The following is a 26,862-nucleotide window of genomic DNA, read 5'->3' on the forward strand; positions in this document are numbered from 1 at the left end:
AACCATAAACAATGATCTTCAATGATGGATGAACCTCCCACTGTCCATTTTAGGCAGAATAGCAACAGTTAAGATGACAATCCTCCCCAAAATCAACTACCTGCTCTCAGTGATCCCCACTCACCCACCTCTCACCTGGTTTAACTCTCTCCATTCATCCATCAACAAATATCACTGGAAAAATAAACCCCCAAGAATTAAACTGGCCACAGTTCAGAAAACCAAAAATATTAGGCGAACTTAATGCACTAAATTTCCACCATTATTCATTGGCAAATCAACTTCAATACATCTATAAATGGACCCATCCCACTCACTCAGATAACACATGATTAGACATAGAACAAGCAATTAATAAAAAGAAGAACAAGAAATAAAAAAACAAGAATATAAACTTAGACCTTCCCCCTTTCAGCTTCTACACCCATTAATATCTCCTCCACAAAAAACTTCTTTCAAATATTAACAAATTAATATTACAGGCCGACACAACACTCTCCATACCCTCAAAAAAATGGGATCTCTCCATTGTTTCCGATGCCGACTTCCGGTCCCAAATCTGCCAAAACATATACTTCATGACAAAACACTCCAACTTGTAACTTATACAGTACAAAATCATTCATAGAACTCATCTAACTGGACAGTTTCATCTGGAAACTGTTCACACTGCTCACAAAACTGTATAGATAGTTACATTCATGCAACCTGGCACTGCACGCTTGTCCAACACCTGGACACATGGAAAAACACATGGAAAAACATCACAGACATTTTATCCCAAATCATGAGCCGCTGCATCCCACTCTCCCCCACCCTGTGTTTGTTAGGAGACCTATCTTCATTAAAACTGGACAACACACACAGCCGTTTACTTCTCGTGGCGCTAACTAGCGCCAGGAAAACGATCCTCATGAACTGGAAATCATGGAGCTCCATACACATCACACACTGGAAAAACCTGATCACTGACTACATCTCAGAAAATACAAAGTCCTCTGACAATAATCACAACCCTATCTGGCAATCATTCATCACCTTTTTACAATCGTGACCTACAACAAACTATTGTCACAACAAACAAAAATTTTGACAACTTCATTCCCACTTCCCATAATCACTACTTATGATTTTTTTCACCACCCTGATAGCCAACCATTTCCAATATCTAGAAAAACACAACAAGCTTTCTTTTCTTGATCTTCCTAAATCTTTTGCCTGTCCTTCTATTACCACTCTGAACATTCAGTGTCCCTCTCACAAAGAAAATTTACATGCAGACACATACTCACGCACACAAACACTTACACACTTACACACATATCTCATACACACACAAAAAAAACTTTTTTTGTTTTATTTAACTGTAAAATCTGCAAAACCCTCAGCTTATATGTTATCTATCCTGTGTTGTCATATGTCTTGGTCTTTGTTTGTATTGTTTGTCTTGCAATAAATAAAATAAAATAAAAAAAAAAGGTTCAAGATGTTATTAGGATGTTGTGTTCGAAAGAATGACAAGGTCACAATGACCTTGATCTTGAACCTATGACCACCAAAATCTAGACAGTTTATTGTTGAGACCAAGTGAAGATCGTTTTATGTTTGTATGTTTTATATATATTTTTTATTGTCGAAAGGCATTCTTGAGATACAGCGTTCATGAGAATAAGACGGTCATGGCTGACCTTGACCTTTGACTACTAAAATCTAATAAGTTCATTGAGTTCATTGAGTCCAAAGTGAACATTTGTGCCAAATTTGATGAACGTCCCTCAACATCTATATCTATATCTATATCTATATCTATAGCATCTACGAGAATGGGACAGACTGACAACCCAAAAACATAATGCCTCTGGCCACGGCTATTGCCGACACGAAAACATAAAATCATATTTTCCTGTGTTTATGCTGAGGATTGACATATTATGTGTGCCTGCTGGAGGCCATACCCACATTATTAAATCACAGTTTGGCTCTGGCATCTGCAGCCCCTCCTTTTGTATCGAGTGCTGCAGAATCCCATTTGTTTCGTTTGACTGTCAAATCATCCTTTGATCACATATCATGTTATGAGCAAAAGTGCATTACAAAAATGATGGAAACATGAGCCTCTTATTTGTCTTTGTGGCTTTCACTGCCAGAACTCAACAAGTGTAGGAGGGATTAAAGTTTCCAGAGAGGACGGGATGACAGCAGTCAGATTAAATATCACCTCACACAAACACATCAGCAACAGAAAGAACACACATTACAACAAGTTCCCTTGAAACTTAAATAATTTATTTACCACTAGAGCACCACAACAATACTGTCTTACAATACAGCATAGTGGGTCACAAAATCATCATCATCATTATCATCATCATCATCATCATCATCACCATCAAAACAACAACAATACATATAAAAAATAACAGCTCTGTTGTGACAAAGTTGGTGCGTAGCTCTCTTTTTGTGCTACTCAGTAAGTCCACTGGCACTAACCGCTGGAAGGGCCGGGGGCAGCTCACCTACATCTCACCTACTCAATCAATAACAGGGGGAGGTCTCGCTAACTACAGAAACTAGGTACTTTAAAAGAGCAGAATTAAAACAGCATCAGTGCAATTTGTTGAAAACAAAAAGGTCATGACAGAGAGAGCATTTGCAAATTCATGGATGAAATGTTTTTGGTTGGCAGGTAGAAGACACACTAATGACACCATCAAGCACTATCACATAGCCACAGAGATGGCTGTTAATGGTTGGATGCATTTCCTAATAACGTCATTTATTAATCCTTTCTAGAATCTTCAGCTCCATCATCACTCACCAAAAGACAGCAACTCTTATGTCTGAGCCAAGACCTTTGACAACTGGTATGGACTGAATCTGAGTCTGTGCTGAGTGCATGAGATGACACCACTGTAATTCTTATGAGTTTTCTGTATGTGTGGAAAGCCTCCAATTGTTTGACAGCAATCACTGCTAAGTACAGCCAGTAAATGGGACCTGAAGGACACCTCTGTTCATTGACCTTATTCTGGATACGACAGCAAGAATCTGTGCGTTCATTACATTAAAGAGATATTTCCAGTTTATTACAAATCATGTCTGATTTTTGTAGTTATCTCTTGGGTACGACAGTAATGGGTTCCAACCTGCTGGCTGACTTCAGTGTGGAGTTTGCATGTTCTTTCCATATTTTAGTGGGTTAATTGATGGTTAAACGTGCATAAATTAAAATGTGAGGGTGATAGTTATTTGTCTTATTTGAATATGTGGCAGGCGGGCTGGAAAGCTGAGCGGCCATGTAATCAGGAGGGATTCTTTCATCGGTCTTTCTGATAACATTTCTGCGATAATAATCTATATTCTAACATAAATAAGTATCTCCTACTTAGAGGACACTTACTTATGGTATTAGAATTCAAACCCTTCATGATTTTAACAAAGCTAAACATAGCATCCAAAAACTACAGCTAGCATAGCACTGTAACTGTTGGTTGCTCCCTCATCTGTGCTTTCTAATATTAACCCTTTGAAAACTGGATTGACAACAGTTTCTCTCTGTTGTTGATGCATTTTTAAAGCTATTTGACCCTTTAAATCCTGAACAAATTAGTTTGATTTCTTTTGGAAACACATGGGGGTAAAAGGCAATGATTAATTTGACGAGAAATTGCAGCAAATTACTAAAAAGTGAAAAGAAAATGTCCTAAAAATAGTTTTAATTGAAATTATCCAAAAATAGGAAATAATAAAAAAAAAAATAGAAACAATATAAACACACATTTTTTTTTTTTACTTTTGTTTTACTTATTTTCAGGTAGTTTTCTTGTAACTTTTTAGTTAACTGTTGGATGATTTGTCTCTTATTCAGTTGCTTGTTTCCTTCTCACTATGATTTTTGAAAAGAATCAAACCAATTTGTTCAGGTTTCAAAGGGTTTAATGGAAATGACTACCAACTACAAAAAGAGGATCAATGTTATAATAAACTGGAATTATCCATTAAGGAGCCCCCATGTCACGTACCTGTTTTCCTCATTTGGTGGCTCATGTATCTTTCCAAATGAATACATTCCAACATTTGTAAATTACAAAATGGATTAGATAATATACAGATACATGTATATCATCAGTTTGAGGTTGACAACAGCCAGCTCTCCACCTGGGTCAAAATTTGCAGGGTGCTAAACCAGAACCATGAACATCTTAAATAAACAAACAATGGTGAGATTTAGAGCACTACAAACAGAGACAAAGAAATAAATGAGGACCTGGTGTGGGGTGACTGTGGTGGGGTGGGTGTCAGGGGTGGGGCTGTTATTGATTTCAGGACTTGTTTCACATATAGACACTTATCACTTATACTTCCAGTGTTTGCCTTACTCTTGTGTCTCGGTGTGACAGTCGTGAGGTGATGCATGTTGACAGGGCCTTCAAAATGCAGCAAGGGACATACCGGTACAAAAGCCATATCTGTGTCACTGTACGCGTGTGTATCTATGCAAGTGTAGCATATACTGCATGTGTTCTATGCAGTGGGGTCACAACAATCCACACTTTTGCATGACTTTGATACCACTGTTAGAGATAACTTGACAAACATTCACCTGTTGTTTTGTGGCCTCAAATTTATTTTTGGCATTTCTGTTGTGCATGTTTTTTCTTTTTTTTTTAAACGAGATTTATCAGTTGGGGACTTCTTTGTAAAATACATTTCATATTAGCCAGATTTTTTAAAACCAATTTCTACTTGCTCTTAGTAGTTTTGCATATTATGGCACTTCAGTGAAGTCAACACACAGTTGCTGCTTGGTATCAACCAGTTTCTCATGTCATGAACTGGATCCCATTCCACTGAATCTGCTTCATAAACTGTTGCCAGGAGCCAAATATGGTACTATTTCACTCAAAGACAGCCGTGATTAACATGTCAAACCCTCCACTGCTTTATTTCATGGTTTTCCCCTGCACATTCTTGAATGTGGGGGCATTCTTCCTTGTAGCTGCCTAATGTTGTTTATTTGGCCACATCAGAACATTCACACAATGTCATGCAGACCACAGTGTAGCCCCAAATAACTGCTCTTACACTCCTGCGGGAGAACAAGATTTAATAGGTATAAAAATATGTATGTATGGATAGCCAAAAGCTCCTCAAGTCAAAATTGACAAACAAACAAATTGGGACGGGACCTTATTATTAAGCAATTCAGAGATTTTTTGTTTATGTTGCTATTCCATTTTCAATTTTGGGAATTTTTTTTTGTGTGAGAACTGACAATGACGAAATCATAAATAAAGTGTTAATTTTTTATTGTGAAATTTGAACTATTTTAAATGGGTGATATCTTACTTCATTGCAGAGCTTTGTGTAGCATATTGATTTGTTCAGCCCCTCATTGCTCAGCTCTCTTTCTCTGTTTATCCAACACTCCAACTCATGGTACCGCTCTGTCAGTGATGTTCCCCGTCTACTCATGATGCTTTAGGTATCCTTCTGCATCAGCTGTTTACGCTCTGGGATGCTGTTCTTAAGTGACACTGCCTTTGTGTGTTGCACGTGAACGTGCCCGGTGTCCACCAGCATCATAACAACGTCACCACTTCTGTTCGAGCACTTTCTCATCTGATGCTGTCCAACTGCGTTTTGGTTAGATGCAGAATGTGGCTTTTGGCATCACACTCATACACCAAAAGCATTGACAGAGCGGCATTATTTGATGAGTTCTGAGTGAGAACAGGCTCTGCTCCACACTGGGGTGTTGGTAAGAGTCCATCGCATATCAGGTTCTTTTTTAAACTTTAACACAAACCACTACTTCCTAACTTTTAACAAGAAATCCCTTTCTGACAAAAAGCTATTGAGGTAAACTTCTCCCAGCATCACTGACAAGGCTAACTGTTAGCATCACATGGCTAACGTTATAAATCTTCAACTTGTTGGAGCTAGCATGCTGTTCTGGCTTTGTGTCTCACAGGGCTTTTCAGGCATTTTCTCAGATTTGGTGCCAAATATAATGAGTATTTAAATTCCTAATCCCCACAGCTGGCCAAAGCTTTAAATATTTGCAGCTAATTACCAATGAAGTTTCTGTGCCAAAACAATAGTAATAAGATCCTACAACAAGCTGAGAAGACAAATCTCTGCACACAGGCCCTAGTCTGCTTATCACCAGTGTTAACACATGTCACCCAAATACTGCAATGCAACACCGTACTTGTGTTTCTCAGCACTGGTATCAAAGTCATGTTTGTGGCATCATGATGACACTTCTTGTAGCATTGGATCTGTCTGTACCTCCATTCTGCAGCACACCACTCCTGACTGCGCCTGTGTGGAAACACTGCTCTGAGTTTAATAGTGCATGTAAGAGAAAGTACAGTTTGACTGCATATATGTCCAAATCTATTTTGTGTATGTGTGTCTGTTTGTGTGTGTGTGTGGAAGGAGAGAGAAAGAAAGAGAGAGAGAGAGAGACAGACAGAGAGAGAGAGGGGGGGGGGTGTTTGTGCTGGTTTGTAAGGGCTTCTAGCTGCACTTGCAGGACTTGACCTTCATGTTGGAGAGCTGCTCTATTTTGGGGGTCTTGCCAATGTAGTAGAGGATGGTGAGGGGCTCCAGGTCCTGGGAGACGCAGCAGGGTGATGCTGACGCTTCAGGGTTGATGGTGTTATAAAGGCCTAACACCTGAAACACAACAATTATTCCATGAAGGGAATATGAACTGAAGTAAACTAGAACAAACATCATGATCAACTCACTGACCCTATCAACCTTTGACCCTGTCCCTTATACCGTACCTTGGAATGCTGGGTGTCGGCGCTCCACAGATACGGACAGGCCCCGGCACAGAAGTTGGCCTCATACCCCTTTGGCTCGTGGATCCACCTCCAGCCCAGATCCTTCTTAAAATCAATGTAGAGGGACCGTAAACAGCAATTATCCTGAACGTTCCTACAAAGAGATGAGGGCCAGAGGTGAATCATGGATGGAACCAATTTTCTGAGCCAGTCTGACTTTGGTGTATGTAGTTCATTACAGATGGAGGCTGGAGAAGATGGTAAAGAGTCAGGAATTGGAAGAGTGGAAGGGTAATTCCATTTAGAGTCAGGTGTTATTCTTGTTTATGTGGTCATTATCACTTCCTGTAATAATAACACTGTACCAAAGTAAATTGCTGAGACTATGAAACACTGTGACGTCACTAAAACTGATGTAATAACCGCTGTCTGTGCTCAAAGATGGTCTTTGGCATTAGCAACATTTTTGCATTACTTAATCTAGGCAAGGCAAGGCAAGGCAAGGCAGCTTTATTTGTATAGCACATTTCATACACAGGGCAATTCAAAGTGCTTTACAGAGTAATAAAATATAAAGACATATTAAAAGATATAGATTTACACTAAAAGAGAATGAGATAAGATAAAGAAGTTGTAATCAATTACTAAATTAATAATAAAAAAAAAGTGCAGATAAGAGGTGCAAAGATAAAAAGATAATTTAAAATGATTTAAAATTAAATTTTAAAATAAATTGGTAGTAGGCAGGTGGAGTAGGCAGTGTGAAAAAGGAATGTTTTTAGTTTTAAGTTAGCTTAAAAGTAATCAGAGTCTGGTCTTGATGAACCTCATCTGGGAGATTATTCAATCAATCAATCAAATCTTTATTTGTATGGCACTTTTCATACAAAGAGTAACACAAAGTGCCTCACAGAGATTAAAAACAATAACAGAAATGAAAAACATCAATGAAAATCAAGAAAAATACAGACAGCCTGACCCTCCCACCCCCACATATACGTATGCAACAACACACACACAATCATGTAGATATTCCCACACATATTCGCAAAGGCACCCGAACATCCACCCTTACCACCCACACACACGCACACAAACACCAACACACACCAATTGTTACTAAAGAGACATGGCTAGGCACTGAGACCTGAGGCGAGGGAGAAGCTACCTTTGGGGGCCAACCTCACTGAGAGAGGTCACGGTCCAGCACCGCCGGGGCGCCGCCACAGAGACCATCCCAACCCGGGCGGACAGGAGTGCCCGCACCAAGATGCCGAGCCCTCTAGCCACCCGGGCCGAAACAGTCCACGGTACAGCACCCCCAATGGTGGACCAGAGACCACTCCCAGTCCGGTAGGCCCCGATGAGGAAACACTGGAGCTAAAAACTAACACAATAAAATAAGGTAAAGAACATAAAACCTAAGAACGTAAGGGACTGAAACAGTAAAATAAGACAAAGAATACAAGTGCACAGTAAAATAGATTAAAGGTTATAACCGCTAATAATTAGATAAATAAATAAATGGGAGACTAAAACAGTGGGATAAGATAAAATAAAAAAGGAGAATAAATAAATAAATAGTTAGTTAGTTAGTTAAAAGCCTGATTGAAAAGATGGGTCTTGAGCCTCTTTTTAAAAACCTCAACACTGTCTGTGATCCTGAGGTTCTCCAGCAGGCTGTTCCACAGACGGGGGCCATAGTAACTGAAAGCCGCCTCCCCATTTCTTTTAGAGCTAACTTGTGGTATGGTTAAAAGGCCAGTGCCGGAGGACCTCAGGGTCCGCGAGGGTTGATAAGGTAAAAGCAGCTCAGTTAGGTAAGAAGGCCCAAGACCTTTGAGACACTTAAAACAAGTAAAAGAACCTTAAAATCAATCCTGAAACGCACCGGGAGCCAATGAAGCGATTTTAAAACCGTGTAATATGCTCCCGCCTCTGGTCCTCGTCAGCACTCGTATGCCGAAGTTCTGCAATAGTTGTAAATTGGAAATGCTCTTTTGGGAAGACCAGAGAGCAGGGCATTACAATAATCTAGACGACAAGAGATAAAAGCATGCATCAGTACCTCCGTGCTGGCCTGAGAGAGAAACGGGCGGACTCTGGCTATGTTCTTTAGATGATAAAACCAATTTTGTTGTGTTTTTGATGTGTGGGATAAAAGTAAGCTCAGAGTCAAAAATCACACCCAGATTTGTTACAGATTGTGATGTTCTAAAAGCCTGTAACTTTGGTAAAAGTCTCTCTTTCTGGCCTTCAGGACCGATGACTAAAACCTCTGTTTTGTCCTGGTTGAGCTGTAGGAAATTTGCTGTCATCCATGACTTTATGTCTGAAATGCAGTTAAAAAGGGCATCAATAGGCCCTGTGTCATCAGGAGACACAGCGATGTACAGTTGAGTATCGTCAGCATAACTATGAAAGCTGATGCCGTGACTCCTGATGACGTCCCCAAGGGGAAGCATGTACAGATTAAAAAGAGTTGGGCCTAAAATTGACCCTTGGGGAACCCCACACTTTATCTCATGGATTCCTGAGGAACATGTATCCATACTTACAAAGAAGTGTCGATCTGTGAGGTAGGAGTGAAACCAGTTCAGAACAGTACCAGAGAGGCCGACCAGGTTCCTCAGTCTATTTAATAAAATGTGATGGTCTACTGTATCGAAGGCGGCGGTTAGATCCAGTAGTACCAAGACAGTGATTTTATGGTTATCTAAGTTGAGCCTGATGTCATTTAAAATCTTTACAAGGGCCGTCTCGGTACTGTGATTCATCCTAAAACCAGACTGACACCTCTCTAAAATGTTATTTGTGGTTAAAAAGTCATTTACTTGGTTAAACACAAGTTTTTCCAAGATTTTACTTAAGAATGGTAAGTTCGATACAGGTCGATAATTATTAAAAATGTTGGGATCTAAATTGCTCTTCTTCAGAAGGGGTTTCACCACCGCCGTTTTAAAGGAGGTGGGGAAGACACCCGTCTGAAGAGAGCAATTCACCATGTATATCAATTGTTCCTCAAAGAATGCATGAAACGTTTTAAAAAATGGAGTGGGAATTGGGTCTAAGAGGCAGGTTGTGGGCTTTACTTGGGAGAAAACTCGACCAAGTGTCCTCGCATCTACCAGGGAAAAACTCTCCAGTGTTTCCTCCGGTAAAATCAATGATCCGGGTGAGTAGACACTTAAAATCTGATGCGGTAAAAGACTCGATCTGATGTCATTGATTTTACTTCTGAAGTGGTCTGCAAAATCCTCACAAAGGGCGTCACTTGGTATCTTGGAGGGTCTATTAAAATTTGCGTTTGTTAAAAGGTCGATTGTGGAGAAGAGGAATTTTGGGTTGGTTTTATGGTCGTTGATTAATTTTTGAAAGTGAGAAATTCTTGCCTGTTTGACAGTGTTATTGTAGGTTTTGAGGTGTTCACGGAATATTTCGTAGTGAACTGTTAACTTTGACTTTCGCCATCTCCTCTCAGCACTCCTGCAGTTTCTCTTCAGCTTTTTGATGTTCATATTTCTCCAGGGCGGTGTAGGTTTTGTTTTAACAGTCTTCAATTGAAGTGGGGCCACTGTGTCCAGTGTTGTCTTTAATTTATTGTTAAAACTGTCAACAATGAAATCACATGGTGCTGGTAAAATATCTGCTGGAGTGCTCTGTAAAATCCGGGTTTTTGCAGCATAATAACAAAATGCTGCTTCACCATGTTTAGTTCTGACTCTTGGGACGCTCAGTAGGCCGGCCGTTGATGTTCTGAGGATCCTTGAGGGTTCATATGTCACAAGCATGTCAGAGATATATTTTGCCGCTGAGCCACAGATTGATTTGTAGACAAGAAGTGAGATTTTAAAATCAATTTTCTGAGTGACAGGTAGCCAGTGTAAGGATTTTAGAACTGGAGTTATGTGGTCATATTTCCGAGTTTTTGTCAGGACTCTCGCAGCAGCATGCTGAATAAGCTTAAGTTGCCGAACAGCTTGTTTTGAATGGCCTACAAACAGACCGTTGCGGTAATCTGTGCTACTAGAAATAAAGGCATGGGTGAGCCTTTCAAGATCTCTCATCTCTGACTCTGGCAATGTTTTTTAAATGACAGTAGGCAGATGAAGTTACTGATTTGATGTGACTGTGGAAATTTAAATCACAGTGCAGGATAACACCAAGGTTTTTTGCTTGACTGAGAGAGAGGGATTCAAGGTGAGAGTGGACACTGCTGTTCTTTCCGTGACCCATAGATAATGATATCGGTCTTATCTCTATTGAGTTGGAGAAAATTTTGATGCATCCAATCATTGATTTGCTCAATACAGTGACACAGACGTTCTAAAGGTTCATAATGACCTGGTGAAAGTGATATGTATATCTGTGTGTCATCTGCATGATTGTGGTAGGCTACTTTGGTATTTTGCATAATCTGGCCTAATGGGAGCATATAGAGATTAAACAAGAGGGGTGCCAAAATGGATCCCTGTGGGACTGCACATGACATAGTCATCTTCTCTGACTTACAGTTTCCTATTGAGACAAAGTACTTCCTGTCATGAAGATATGACTTGAACCATTTCAGGACAGTACCAGAGAGTCCGACCCAGTTTTCTAGTGTCTAATAAAATTGTGTGTTCCACTGTGTCAAAGGCAGCACTTAGATCCAGGAGCACTAAAATAGAGACTTTGCCGGAATCAGTGTTAAGGCGGATGTCATTTATTACCTTTATGAGTGCAGTCTCAGTGCTGTGATGGGACCGAAAACCTGGAAGTTATCATAGCAATTGTTTAGTTTTAAAAAGCTGCTAAGTTGCTGGTGGACAATTTTTTGATAACTTTACTGAAAAATGGTAAGTTTGAAATCGGCTGATGGTTGTTCAGTACAGTGGCATCCAGGCTGCTCTTGTTTAGGAGAGGCTTGATGACTGCAGTTTTCAAAGCATTTGGAAAAGTGCCAGTCTATTATTCAAGCCCACTGCAGTGCATTGGCTACATTGCTTAGCTTCAATGTCTGACTCTGGCCTGCTTCTCCAAACTGGGAGCATTATGGCTGACATCTGTTGTATAATATACACACAACCCCACATGAAATAGACTCAATATCCCTTCATTAACGTCAACACACATAGGAATGTCATTACTATGGCTTTCCATGGAGAGCTTTATGCCTTTAGACACAAACTGTCCTTCTGACATCAATTCCATTCAAATAGCACGATTCAAAATCTTAAAGAGGCTGTCTTTCCTTTGCATTTTCTTTGGTAACATTGTGAAAATTATCCTTGTGTACATGGATCTGCAAAAACAACCGAAAACGCTGTAGTATGTATGTCAGGTCAGCTGACACCTGAGGGAGGTTCCAGGTCAACATGTATGAGGAGAACTAACAGAGGGGAGAGTCCCTCCAGATGTGTGCGTGCGCGATGATAGTAAGAGTGTAAATGTCAGGTTAGTACCTGGAGCAGTAGGCAGCATCCAGGGCTCTCTTGGAGCGATGGTGTGGGTACTGGGACTGGGACTGGGACTCTAGCCGGTACGAAGGCAGCAGCATGAGGAGAAGGTGTGGAGCCCGCGTGCTGTGCCGCCGCTTCTTAAAAACCTTCAGGTCACTGCCATGGACAAAGCTGTCATCGATACCTGCACACAAGTGATTGTGTTTATAGATCAAAATATTGTATTGTACGTATTCTGAACAACATTTGCAGGTCAGTCGAGTATGGAGTCTAAAGGCATTAACATGCTTTGAAGGAAGTGCTTTTCAGAGTTTAACTAGTAATTAAAAACTGCTAACATTAATTTTCGCACTCGTCATGTTTCTACCACATCTAACAGCATCTCTTGCTTCATTTGACTGGCTGCCTGGGCCAAAAATTGGAAATGTTTACATTTTTATGCTTGTTAAAAAACTGTTAGAAAAATGCAGCACAACAGAGACGTGCGCGCCAGGCCTAAGCATGGAAGGACGATGCATTTCTAGTGATACAAAAACAACCAAAAATGCTGTGGTATGCATACCATGCCAGAAGTTGGTGGTGTAACTTTGTAGTTAAGCACCATAGAAGAACACCACGGGCATGTGTGAACTGCAGCTGTGATGTCACGTTTTTCACTGTTCTCTGCACATTTATAGTTAATAGTAATGAAAGGGGTAGCGTTTTCAGAAGATTACACTATGGAATCCAGTTTCAAAAGTTTGCATTTTTAGGCCTCCAAAACGCTGTTGTCATGTGAACAAAAGGCCAACCTGCAACAAAACTTTCATGTTTTAAGAACCATTACCATCCAAATGGCCCCTAAAACCCTGCACTGTTATCCCTCTGCATTATGGCAGTGTTTTCTGCCCACCCTGGTGTTTGGCCATTCAGAACAGCTGTAATCCTAAGAGTCTACAGCCAGGCCAGAGACTGTGAGGGTGTATCACAACTATTCTGTTAGCATCAGCATGCTAAGCTGCTGGGCAAGACAGGCAAAAGCTCAGGGCACACAACTAGAGGAAATAAATAAGAAATTGTAGAGACATTTTGAGGACATGTTCAAAACATGTTGAGAATGACATCAGATTGTTGAGATACCTCCCAAGATTTTATTCATTCATTTTTTACATTATAATTTGGGCTTTTGGCTTTTAATCAACAGAACAGATTCATGATGGGGGATAGAAAGGGATGACATACAACAAAGGGCCAAGGCTTGAGTCAAACCTTTGGCTGCTGCGGAAAGGAAACCGTCTTTGTTCATGTGGCGCCTGCTCTACCGGTGAGTGCCCATCTCCGATATTTTAAAAATCTGTTTGAAATTCACGTAGCTACAATGCAGAGGAGTAGCCCAAATAAACTTGTGTGGAAGAAACACTTACATAAAATATTTAAATCCTTAAAGAAGTATTTCATTGCTGGGCTGTCTATGCAGTAAAGCGATTTCAATGCTTACACAATTGGTGCTGAGAACTGGTGCTGCATGACCAGAGAAAACAGAGGAAAAGGGCTGCAGCATTCACTTTTACTCAAGAGGTAGAAAATCTCCAACTACCAGAATGCATTGTGCTACATCAGACCAGGAACACCAAAAAACATTGGATGTTGTGACAGTGGGTACATTTAATCTGTCTACAGTCTGTAGGCAGATTTCCATTAACTCTCATCATGAGAATGGAAACGTCAATTTTGAAAAAACTTCCATTTATCACATTTTTTTTAATGCTCACATGAGGTGGTATTTCAGGTGATTCAGAGAGCCATATTTGGTAAAAGTCCCATAATGCTATGGCTATGTGTTTGTCAGTAGGAATTGGCTCCCTCATGATGCAGCTACAAGAGGTGTTATTGCATCACGTAACTTTTCAAAAGTTGAGCGGATCATCCGGAAGTTTTGAATCCACAATTCCTTTGTGAAGTCGTGGGCTATCCCCTCCCAGAAATCCCTCATATGTGGCTGTTCTCACATATAAGGTGCTTCATTATGGCTCCATAACACGCCTACGTGGCCTTGGATTGGAAATAATGACGGCTAGTGCGGTGGCTGCAAGAAATAATAATAATAATATTCTGCATAGAAATAAAGCTGCCAATGTTGGAAAGTTATCGCCAGAGGAGAAATTGCAGAACATCACTCAGTGGAAATGCAGTCATCTCTATATTGTGTTTTATTGACATTTTGAAAATATTTTTTTGTGCAAATCTGCAATGGAAACCTGCCTTGCTGCAGGTACCTGAAATGGCTACACCTTCCTGGTGTTTATTCACAACAGGGTAGGGGTCTTAGACAGTATTAAGAGATGTCGTCACACATTGTAGGTCTTGGTCTTTTCATAGGATTTGCTGACATAAATCTAATATGGAATAACAGCATACATTTCCTTGAACATGCCTCAACAAATTTCTGAATCAAATAACCTGCAAACCGTGCCTCCAGCTCCTCACTCTTGTTAGGAATAATGTAGTTATTGGATGGTACAAACGTGCAGCACGGGCAGTGCAGGCTGATCTTGAATCCACTGTTTCTGTCTGTGGAGAAACAACAAGGTGATGCAACGATGTAACACATGTATTAAATGATGAGGAACAGGAATGGAAGGAAACGTACTCACCTCTGTGGTTCAGCCACTCACTTACTGCCTCTGTCACGTCGAAGGACAGCCATTCTCCCTCTGTTTGTGTTCGCACCACCTTGCTGTCAATATATCGCTGTGTTGGAGACGTCAGGTCTTTGTGTCCTAAAATCTGTGTACAGAACAGAGGAATGAAAGCTGTTTAATTGAAAACTTGATCGGGGAATTGAAAATATATTTTAGTGCTATTAACCAGAAAGTCTCCAGTTTGATTCATTTTGACAGTTGGAAATGATGCTACATAGGTTGCACTAAATAATTGTTCAAAGATGCTTCAGGTTGTCAAACTGGATAAGAAGACTGTGACCCAGATTGTGCTCCAAACTGTTCCCTATTGCAGAAATAGTGCACTATATGCTGTGAATGAATGGTGCAAATTTTATTATAAATGTAAGTAACGTTAAGTATTGGCATTTTCTTTCTATTAAAATGTAAGTATCACAGCTTTTGTATGTTTTTAAACTGTTGTAAATCATCAAAATGTGTTTGTTGCTGTTTGCCATTAGGTGAAGTATCTTGTCTGTAAATTGCATCTGTTAGCTAACGCTAAAGTTAAAATTGGAGAAGGAGCACAATCCTAACTCCAATGCAAACATATTAATTGAATTATTACCAACATTTCAGCATACACTGCCTTCAGGATAAAGGTATCACAAACGTCACACAAATATCTGACGCATCTATTGATGCAGCCACATTCAGAAAATTCCAGCATAGTGTCCAAAATCTTGTCAGTTAGGTTTACCTGTATTTAAAAAGGTTAAGCATAGCTTAGGTCAAATACATGCAGTTATGATAAAATAACAAACAATACATCAACAAAGAAGACAGCGGAAGGCAGCTGCAGTAGCTCTGGAGGACAGTTGTTTGAGCAGTAGGTTGAGCTCTAGCAGTCTGCTCTTTTCTCTCTGATTGATTGGCCAGGTCTGGGTGGAGCACTGGGACTGTAACCAGATGCTCGACAGACTTGTGTTATTCTGCTGTCCTTCAGAACCATGTGTTTATGTTGGCTCATCTCTGCCTAATGTGTAAAACACTACTCCTGCTGCTCGCACTGAGATGTGCTGTGAGGACAACTGTGGGAAACCTGACAGTCGAGACTCTGAAGCTCACACTCAAACAGTAGATGGAGAAAAGAAGCTGCTCATAAAAGAGTTTTATGATGTGGTGGGATGAGGGCTAACAAAGAGATTTTACTGTAAAACTCTCTGGATGATTTTTCACTTTGAGCCTTTGGTGGACTGTCTCTTTGTAACCTGAAAGGTCCTTCTAAGACTTTTGTGTTTCTGCACTATTTCATGTCTTAGATTTCCTGTTCTTAAATGTCTAACAACATTAGAATGAATGTGGTATTTTGAAGGGGTTTTGGCCATAAATTCTCCAGTAGTTAATTTTTTTTTTAAATTTAGCACCAAATCCATATGGTATCAACACTAAAAATGCTGCAACAACTTATGAGACACAATTGAGCATGAGAATGGCCATCATACTTCAATCATAATGTTGGAAAAGCCCCTTTCTGCTATGATGATGGCAGCACATGTAGATGCAGGAGCTGGTAGCCCCACAAATCCTTGCTACTTTTTTTCTATATTTTGTCTATTTTTGTGCTGACGCACAACTTCTCTACGATAGAGAGGCACTTATCAACATCCGAAGAAGTTGTGTGGGGTTTGGACTGAATGCTGCAGACCGCAAGAGGATCTCCACCAGTGGCGTGTGCCAAATGGCAAATCAGACCAGAGGGGAGAAATGAAACCGAAGCCACCAGACAAAGAGAGGGACGAGAGCAGGTATCAGGGAGAGGCTGACCCAACTTGGGCTGAGAGCTGTTTCTCTTCCAAGTCTTCATCTGTCTAATCTCCGCTTGCGAGAGAAAAAAGTGGATGAGATATGATTAAGGCTCATTCAGCAATGGTTTTTCAACACCATGGCTCCTTCTGCTGAAGCACGACTTTTCTTCGATAGAGTGGCACTTATCAGCATCAGTAAAAGTTGTGTGGGGCTTGGACTGAATGCAGCAGACCCCGAAAAGGTCCCCACCGACAGAGTATGCCAACAAGCTGGTCGGGCCGGAGGGAAGAAACGAAACTGAAAGTGCCGGACGAAAAGAGGGAGAAGTGTCGGTATCACGGTGAGGCTGGCCTGACTCGGAGTGGGAGCTGTTCCTCTACAAAGCCTTCTTCTGTCTGGTGTCTGATCACAGGAGAGTGAAATGGATGAGATGTGTTTTTGGCTCACACAGCAACAGGAGATCAGAGACTGTTCTGCGCACATTTTCAGAGACATGGTTAACACCTGACATCCCCGATCAAGCTGTTGCATTGGATGGGCTGACCTTGTGGGGGCCACTTGGACAAGGGACTCTGATGCAAGTTCAAAAAATGCACAGCAGGCATTGAATGATGCCATCAGCAGCAAGATTACCAAGCAACCCGATGGAATCTAACCTAATCTAATATAAACTTTGTTTAAAAAAATGACCAATAAATCTACCTTCTATCTTCTATAGTCTAAACTGTGCAATGAAAACAGTGTGTATGACAGATTGATGACTAAAACTTGCAATCCCCCCTAAAGTCCCCCTGAAAAACGACAAAAATGTATCTCTTTGGGTCTTAGAGGGTTAATGGTCATAGTGAGATGCTGGCCATTGACTTCCATTATCAAGTAAAAAGGTGTATATTCCAAAAAGAGGTTTTAAAAAGTTGAGCAAAGCCAAAAGCAAAGTCAAGTAAAATCAACACTCTACTAATACTGCTGACCATTTAATGTTTAAAGTGTTTTCCACCTGAAAGTATTTTGAAGTCCTGGGAGACATCCAGAAGAACAGGGAAGAAAAATAATAGTATGATTAAATGTGTGTGCTTTTATTGAAGCAAGCATACAGACACATTTTTTTCAATGCATTTGTTGATCTGCAGTGATTCATAGGTATTTCTAACATGACCTACTAGTCAGACAGCAAATCTGCCCTCACACACTGTTATACATGTCATCAACATTTGCTAAATAAAGCATACATGTTCTTTCATGTATGAAGCCTTGATATGGAAGTTGCTGAGATATTGAATCATTTGTTGAGTTGAAATTGAACATCCATGGCACCAGATCACAGAAACACACACATTAATTTTGTATTTCGAAAAATTTGTGCTGATGATGTGCACAGAGGTGCACTCTGATACTTAAACAACCAGCACTGCACCCCTGACGCTTATAGATGAGGTGTTAAGTTTTGCTATGTATAGACGTGAATAAGTGTGTGTGTGTGCGTGTGTGTGTGTGTGTGTGTGCGTGTGTGTGTGATGAATGTGTACAGGGTGCATGTTATTGGGTCTCCCTGTGTGTACTGGCCCGTCCCTTCCTCCCTCACACATTTACAGGCCGTGTTTGCGTGAGACAGTCTCCCTGTTTGGAGCTGTGTTTAGCCCAGCTGTCATCTCCTTGTCTGGATGTAAACAGAGCCTGTGAAGCGGCTGGTGCCGACAGGCTGACAGACAGCCAACCAGAGGTGACTGCAGGGCCAGATCACTGAAGTCAAATCTTCACTGCTAGAAACAAATATCCCTCAACCTTGTGAACAGTACCAGCCCTAGTTTGAAATGTTATTTTTTAAAAAAAGTGTCCAATCGGGTTTTCACTTTTCCCTTCACAGGTGTTTTAACTACTTTGTTTTATACCCTGGCCCTAGAAACATGGAAACAGAGGAGTCTCCTGGATAATGTCAAGATATTACAATCTGAAATTCACTTGTGAATATATATAATCACAACCAGAATCACCGTTACTGGCCAGGTAGGTCCTTCACGTACTTAAAGCAATCATCTCAAAGACTTTAAGTTAAATAAACGTCGACAAATTAACTGACTCAAAGGTGACTGAGCCAATGGCCCACTGATAAACTTTGTGGAGTAACCTACTTCTTTCACAGTGCCCTGCTGTCTGCAGACTGAGCACCATTCTCATTCTATTGTCTTTAAATACTGCCACTTTGACTGGGCTTTCAGCATATGATACCAACAGCAAAACCCACCATTCAGTGACAAGGTGGGCTCAGAGGGATTATGTTTATGTTGAAGTCTGATGGCATTGGGGTACACCGCTAGAAAGTGTTATTTGAGAACGGACCGGACGGAAGAGGTCGCGGTGTAATTAAATAAAATAAGCCGGCTGAGGGCAAGACAGTACCTACTGGAGCAGCATGATACATGGACAGACGGCGTCATAAGAGAACGCAGTCAGAGGGAAGCTGTCACATCTGCATGATGCGCAACAGAGCTTTATCAGGTTCAACTGGTCCCAATCTACAATACAATGATCAATTATGAATTATACACACACATTCTTTCAGTCAATATCAACTCTCCCTCATTTACCCTAATCTGACAACAAGCACACATTTTCCGACATCAATACACCCTTAAAACTGTATTCTTTCCCTCCATCTTTTCTACACCCCTAAAATTCCCTTTTTTTCTTTCTTTACCTCTCTTTTCTTATCTTCAGTTCTCTCTGCAAGCCAGGGAATTAAATATTATTTGTCATATACAGGAAAAAATAACCTTTACATGCTGTCAGTAACAACATAATATAAGGACCTCAAGGGCGCCCACAGGGTGGGCCAGAGGGGGGAGGGGGAGGGGCAGTGGATGGGTCCAACAAACCCGGACTTTGGAGCCGGTGTTTCGTTGAATGTGATGTTTTTTCTTCACCTTACCATGTGCCTCCTTCTTCAAATCCTATAAGCATCTGTGGCAACGTGCGTTTGTTACTTCCTGCCATGACTTGCCATGTGCTTTTGATGCCTAAACATAAATTGAGCATAGCGTTAGTTCAGGCAGGCCACAGTGTCAAGCGCTGCTACTGTTGATATCAGCTGATATCATGCAAGTCTCATCAGCTGATGGCCAGCTGATTCGCCTCTAAGCATCTGATTTGCTTAACTCACTCGCACTGCCTAATTTAAGCTGCTCTAGCCTGCCTGCTCTTCTTTTTCCCTCTGCATACCGCTTTTGCACCCTCCTCCTCCCCACCTCCTCATTTGTGCCATTCTGACTCGATCTATGATGTTGTGTCATTGATGCCTGCTCTGTGGGGGTTTTGTTCTTTTCTTTTTGCTGCTGCTGCTGCTGCTCTCCCTGCCTCAGGAATGTATGCTTTTCCTGTTTTATGCTTTCCACGTAAGCATGTGGAAAGGCAGGGGGTCCTCAAAACCGAGCCATACTGCCAAATACTAATAACTGCAATAAGCTAAATGTAAAAGCTGCTAAGGAGTGTTTTTCTTGACTAAGTGGTCCTGACTGAACTATGTGCAGCATTATCCCACCATGTGCTTGTGTTGACATCATGGTAGTGGCATCCTGGAGCGTAAACAGCAAAGGGATATCTCAAGCGTGATATGTAGATGTCGAAGTCCACTGCAAAGCTGCAATATGTGACGACTTGGAATTAAAACATGTTGTCAGACTCACGTAAATTCAGATAATGGTTGCCCACAAAGTTAGAAAAAAAAGGTAAATTGTTGCCTGACTTCAATATAAAAATGACAATGGTTTGTTCCACTGCTCCCCAGAGCATCAGGACCGGGACACATGCAGGTCGGGCGCTGGGTGCTATTCCTGTGCCTATAGGCTGGGAGCAATGTTCAGTGCTCAGGATGACAGTTTTTTACACTGTTATTTCCTGTTGGCCCATACCTTAGGCTATCATAAGTAGATAATGAGGAGCCCCTATGTGAACCCGTTTGGGTTCAGGGCATCCAAAAACTTTTTTTTTTTTTTTTTTTTTACATTTCTGGCAAAATAATATTAATGCAAATTTAAAGCCTCTAGGAACCCAAATCACCAACAGATCAGATTAGAATCAGGAACACAGCCAGAGTCAGAGGGCTGGAACAGACAGAGCTGTACTGCGACGACTCTCCTTTGCTCCATTGCTGTCGTTGTGGAGACGAAAGACAGTTGACAAAGGTGGGATCCAAAGAGGTGTCAATCAAAACCTGATCAGCCACGCCCACACAGTCTGGAAAAATGCTGCCATCCTCAAAATAAGCTGTTTTCAACTCGCTTTTCTAATAATCGGGAACATTTATTTGCACTCAGAGTTTTTTAGATACTTAATGAGACACACAACTTTGATTTAATATGTACATTTTTAGAAATTCAAGCCAGGTTTCCAGGGGCTTTAAAGTTGCTGCAATTACATTAATCGTCAAACAAATACTAAATCTGTCAGGACATATCCTGAAACAAAGGGGAGTGTAGCAAAGTATCCTATTTTTAAATATCACCATCAACAACGTGAAAAAGACCACAAAAATATGGTAAGGACTACTTGGAAACCATTATCTCACATTTTAGATGTTAAATACAACATACAACCTTAGCTGATCTCAAGTGGGCCAAACCATAAAACCATAAAACTATTCTTTCAGTGTACAAGAACATGCTGGAAACATTCATCCATTTACAGAACAGATGATGAACAGCCTGAGATACCTTAAGAAGAATAACTGCATTCTCAAGAATATGTCTCAGATTTTCCACATTCAGTCAGTCTAATACTCACTGTCATTATACTGTATGTGTATTTTTACATACATTTCCATTCCTGTGCAGTAATGCTGACATCAGCACAGCAAAATAAAGTGGAAGGTGCTGATGAAGCAGCTGAAGTTATCTCCTGCCTTACAAACCAGTTACACGTCGAGAGTTTTGTTCAAACCCTTTGAAGCCTGAGCAAATTGGCCTGATTTCTTTAAGAAACATAGAAAGGAGGAGATGGGCAACATAATAAGAAATAGCCCTAAAATAAGCAAGAAATTAGTAAAAACTTACAAAAACAAGCAAGAAAACCTATGACCTAAAAATTGGGGCGCCCAGTAGCTCAGTTGCTAGAGGGGGTACCCCATGTACAGAGGCTTACTGCATCAGCCACAGGTTTGATTCCAATCGTGCCCTTTTCTAATCCCAAGTAAAATAAATTTAAAAGAGTGCTGAAAATGAAAACAAACAAACAAAAAACAACAATGAAAAATGAATAATAATACTTTTCTAACAATCCTCCCCTCTTTTTCAGAACTACTGTTTAGTTAATTTTACATGTTCTCTTGTTGCCTTTTACTATTTTCTGGCAAATTGTGAGACATTTCTTGCCAAGTTGTTTTTTTTCTCATGTTTTCAAAAGAAATCAAACCCATTTGTTCAGGTTTCAAAGAGTCAAAAGGTAAAAGGTGTCTGAATGCAGCTATTTTCAACCAGCTTCGTACCAAAACAATGTGGTTAATATGTGTGCTAAACTCTCCTCCAGTGCCTAATTTGCTCTTGAGGCTGTTGCTCCAACGTCAGGCTGTATTTCCACATTTTTGTATTGCCTGCCAACCCTGCCGCTGCCACCACATATCCAAACTTTGTGAACAGGAAGTGGGCACCATGGTGTTTCTTGCACAGTGAAAACAGAGGCCACAAAAAAGGTTAAAAAAAAAAGATATGGCCTGCAGGCCTTATGTATAACACCCCTGTCTAACATGCACTAAAAAAAAAATCGGGAAAAAATCACAACAATATAACGTGCCTATAAAAAATTATGTGCAGAACTCTTTTTTAAATTGAATTACTATGTAGGACGAGTAAAACAACAATCCTTTCTAGACTGAATTAATCTCACTGTTATGACTGAGGAAAGTGTGTGTACCTGGTAAAGTTCGATGCGCTGCTCAGACACTCGGGCCCCGTGGTTTTGAAGACGGAAGATCCGGAGTTCAGCCTTCACCAGGTTGGAGGCGTTCTTCTCCATGGAGGACACATCAAATGTCAGCCGTCTGAAGTAAGGGTTGAAGTGTGTAGGAGAGATGACATCTACAAGAAAGAAGACAGAGTGGCTGATTTAGGACATGTATGGCAGACAGAGGGGACAGAGCGATGAGACACCAAACTGAAAAAATGAAACAGCACAGGCATGATCATATATGGTGCACATAAGGAACAGAGGTAATTAACACTTTTGAGATTCGAAGCTGCAGTGTTATTGTGGTGGTATGGATTTAGTTTTTTTTTTTTATTGTGGTTGTCTATTGGTATTGTCCTTTTTTTCTGCATTTTTTGGGCTGTGTCTTCTGCTGCTGTGTGTGCTTTCAGAGGCTGGGCGTGGCTTCCTGGTGCTGGAGCTCTGCATGCACTCCTGTTGCTCATTCCACTCAATTGCAGCACAAAAGGCCTGGACTCACTCTTCCATGCTGCCAGATTGTTTCCGCATTTCTCAGCCATACTTTCGGCTCTTCTTCCGTGAAGTTTTCTGTAAACAAGCTGCAAGAATCTTTCATTGTTGCTTTTTTGGATTCACGACGATTTGTTTTTTCTCCTGGTGCCTCCTTCCTGCAAACTACACCGCCTCTGCCACAAGCTGCCCAGCCTCCCGCCACCTGTGCCTCACCCCTTAAACCACTGCAATCAACCAACTTCATCCATCTGCAAACTCGACAAAAATTCCCTCTTTACAACATTGTCTGCTTATCTTGCTCTTGGGTCCATTTTGTAACCACAGCAAATCATTATACAAATGAACAAATTGAACAAAATAAAGCCTATAACTCCCAGCTATCCCATGAGATCAAAATAAGAGTTTGGGGGGTCATGAGACTATAAAGGTACCCGAGCTGTCATTTCAGTCAGTAAAGGATTTCAAAACATGACAATTCACTTTAAATTTGGGAAACATATACACAAGGTTGACATATAAAAGTGTCGTACCACTGCTTGGAATTAGAACTAGTTTGCAAGTTTTTTTTATGTTTGTTTATTTTTAAATAATAGTTAATAGTAATAATTAGGAGGATTTTTATGACAGAGAGTAGCAGTGAGAACAGTATTTGATGGTTGTGATGGTTACAAATGGTCATATAATAAGTGCACAGCTCCAGAATAAATCTAAATCATAATTTATTAATGTCATGTTTTCATGTCTTAGGTAAAATATGAAGTTATACATTTTTTTTCTATATAAACAAGTGGTGTAAAACCTAAAAAACATACACCCTTTGCTCTCTGTATTGATTAATTAAGAATTAATTACCCAAGTATCATTGTCGCATAGGCTCTTTAACCCTCCAGAGACCCTGGACATGTTTTTGTGTTTTGTGTTTTATTTTTGCATAACTTTGGCTGTGTTGATGCAAATGGCATAATTTGGTGAGGTATTTTTGGGTGAATTTTAATTTTTCATGATTTTTTTTTCTTCAAGTCTTTAATAAGCCCTTTAGACTAAATAGAGCAATCTGTGTCCCTTTGGCATTTTTTATGTGCCATTTACTCCCATTCAAAATGCATTTTTTGAATATGTTGCCATTGCAATTTGATTTCTATTTATTTATTTATTTATTTTAATTCCCTGGTGTTGAAATCCCTTCAAAATTTCATGTTTTGTTGTTTTCCACTAGGTGAGGATATTTTTTCATGTACTGTAAATCTACCACTGACAACTGACACTGGCAATATCATCATTTTTGCATTATCATATATTATCACGCACTGCAGGTGAATTCAATAAATATCTGAAGCTTAAATGATTTGTGTGTGTTGTAGGGATGTCATAGAGTGGTGTGCATGTGTGTGTTTAGGAATTAATGTGTGTGTGTGTGTGTGTGTGTGTGTGTGTGTGTGTGTGTGTGCGCGTATGTATGTGTGTGTGCAGCTACAGATGCTTACTCACAATTTCAAATGTTGTAATAAGGATTCTAAAAATGTTCTAATAATAATCTTCATGTTTTAAAGAGTTAGAAATTGTGAAAATTAATGACTATTTGTAATGTATGGTGAGGACTGAAGTTAATAATGGCATTCATAAAAAAAAAAAGGTGGAGCACGAGAGAACGACTTTGCACAAAAAACAAAAATTGATCAGAATCAATTTTTGACAGAATCAATTTTTGTGGGACGTGTCCTAGGCACGTCCCACACAGCCCATCCAAAAAAAAAAAAATCCAATTTGCATATATGGGATGGAAAAAAAGCTCTTTACTCTTGCAGGGCTGCTAGAGGTGGCATGAGAGTTTGCCTATCTGGTCTACATGTGTTTTGAGGATTTTGAGAGGGCCTATGACTGTGTCCCTCGGGACACTCCTGTGGGGGGTACTGCCGGAGTTACCAAAGTGAGAGCTGTGTCTGCATCCTCGGCGTGAAGTAAAACACATTCCCGGTTGGTGTTGGCCTCCGCCAGGGTTGCCACTTGTCTCCGATCCTGTTAGTGATTTTCATGGACAGGATTTCAAGGTGCAGCCAGGGGAGGAAGGGGTCCGGTTTGGGGACCTCAGGACTGCATCTCTTCTTTTTGCAGATGATGTGGTTCTGTTGGCTTCATCACACCGTGACCTCCAGCATGCACTGGGGCGGTTTGCGAACAAGTGTGAAGAGGTCAGGATGAGAGTCAGCACCTCCAAATCTGAGGCCTTTGTTCTCTGCTGGGAAAAAAAGTGGATTGTCCCCTCTGGGTGGGGGGAGAGTTGCTGCCCCAGGCATAGGAGTTCAAGTATCTCGGGGTCTTGTTCACGAGTGAGGGTAGAACGGAGCGTGAGATGAACAGGTGGTTTGGTGCAGCATCTGCAGTAATGCGGGTGCTCCACCAGACCGTTGTGGTGAAGAAGGAGTTGAGCCGGAAGGTGAAGCTCTCGATTTACCAGTCCATCTATGTTTAATCCCTCACCTATGGTCATAAGCTCCTGGTAGTGACCGAAAGAATGAGATCACGGATACAAGCGGCCAAAATGAGTTTCCTCTGCAGGGTGGCTGGGCTCAGCCTTAGAGATAGGGTGAGGAGCTCGGACATCCAGGAGGAGTAGAGCCGCTGCTCCTTCACGTCGAAAGGGGCCAGAGGCCAGAGGTGGTTTGGGCATCTGATCAGGATGCCTCCTGGGAGCCTCCCGCTGGAGGTGTCCTAGGCACGTCCTACTGATAGGAGGCCCCGGGGCAGACACAGAACGCGGGATTCATTATTCAGAAAATTAATGAATATTTGTTATGTATAGTGAGGACTGAAGTTAATAATGGCGATGACAACAAAAAAAATTTAAAAAAATATATTGATACTTGATACTATATAATATTTCTATGGCAATCTTAAAAAGGTTAAACTTGAAGAAGCCGAGGCAGACAGATCCTGACTTTTTGTCTCCGTGTGGATGAAACTCCAAAAGTCTGAATTGTTCATCTTCATAATTCACCTTTCTCATAATGCACCTCCACTTTCTTTCAGGCTTTCAGTTAAAAGTGCTAAATTCCCAAGCTGTGACATAATAATAATAATAATCTATTTAGCACTTTTTAATCTTAAAAACAAAGTGCTTTCGAGATTGAAAAATTTACAGAATAAAAATAAAATATGCTAAACCCAAGTCACCCCTCCCCCGCCCCTCTTATGACAACCAAAATTAAGAACACTGAGAACATTCGAGCACAAATATTTAACGGTGCTGTGTACATGAACATATGGGGGTGCAGGTACAAAAATACAATTTCATATATAAATAAGTAGTAGATAAGATAGATCTTAGATAAGATAATTAAGTTCATAAAAGCAGATAAAAAACAATCACTGTGACGTCAGTTTTTTTGTCAGACTGATAATGGTCCTCCTGAGCCACATTATACCATGGTTTTCATAGACTCAGCACTCCCTGTGACCAATAAACTGATAGTGAAGTATAAAAACTACAGAGTGTGCTGTAAAGATCCGTATGAATGCTGGATATTCCTACAGGCATCAGACTTTTAGAAGCCAGGTGTGTTAAACACTGATACTCCAAATAAAACCTACTTACGGCCCGACAACAGCCGTGCACAGTAGCAGCAGCACAATCCTCCTCATATACTACTGAGAACCATGTGTGTGGAAGTGTTTGACACACAGGACCGGCATGACACGCGCAGCACTGACAGCCATATGTGTTGCCATGTCTGACAGATGCTGCGGAACACA

General features: G+C 40.7%; 1 protein-coding gene across 1 annotated transcript in view; it reads right to left on the reverse strand.

Annotated features, from left to right (window-relative positions):
• Positions 1-2,264: 2,264 nt before the first annotated feature.
• Positions 2,265-26,862, reverse strand: part of tgfb2 (transforming growth factor, beta 2) — a 55,283-nt gene continuing 30,685 nt past the window's right edge. The window contains exons 2-7 of the mRNA XM_042490908.2: positions 22,588-22,751; positions 14,872-15,004; positions 14,678-14,788; positions 12,242-12,422; positions 6,798-6,951; positions 2,265-6,684 (exon numbers count right to left, since the gene is read on the reverse strand). Coding sequence (XP_042346842.1) covers positions 6,526-6,684; positions 6,798-6,951; positions 12,242-12,422; positions 14,678-14,788; positions 14,872-15,004; positions 22,588-22,751 — 902 coding nt within the window. The 3' untranslated portion in view covers positions 2,265-6,525. The remainder of the gene's footprint in view (positions 6,685-6,797; positions 6,952-12,241; positions 12,423-14,677; positions 14,789-14,871; positions 15,005-22,587; positions 22,752-26,862) is intronic.

This window comes from Plectropomus leopardus, chromosome 11 (genome assembly GCF_026936395.1).
Source record: "Plectropomus leopardus strain MGB_pleo_1.0 chromosome 11, ASM2693639v1, whole genome shotgun sequence".
NCBI classification, from domain to species: Eukaryota; Metazoa; Chordata; class Actinopteri; order Perciformes; family Serranidae; genus Plectropomus; species Plectropomus leopardus.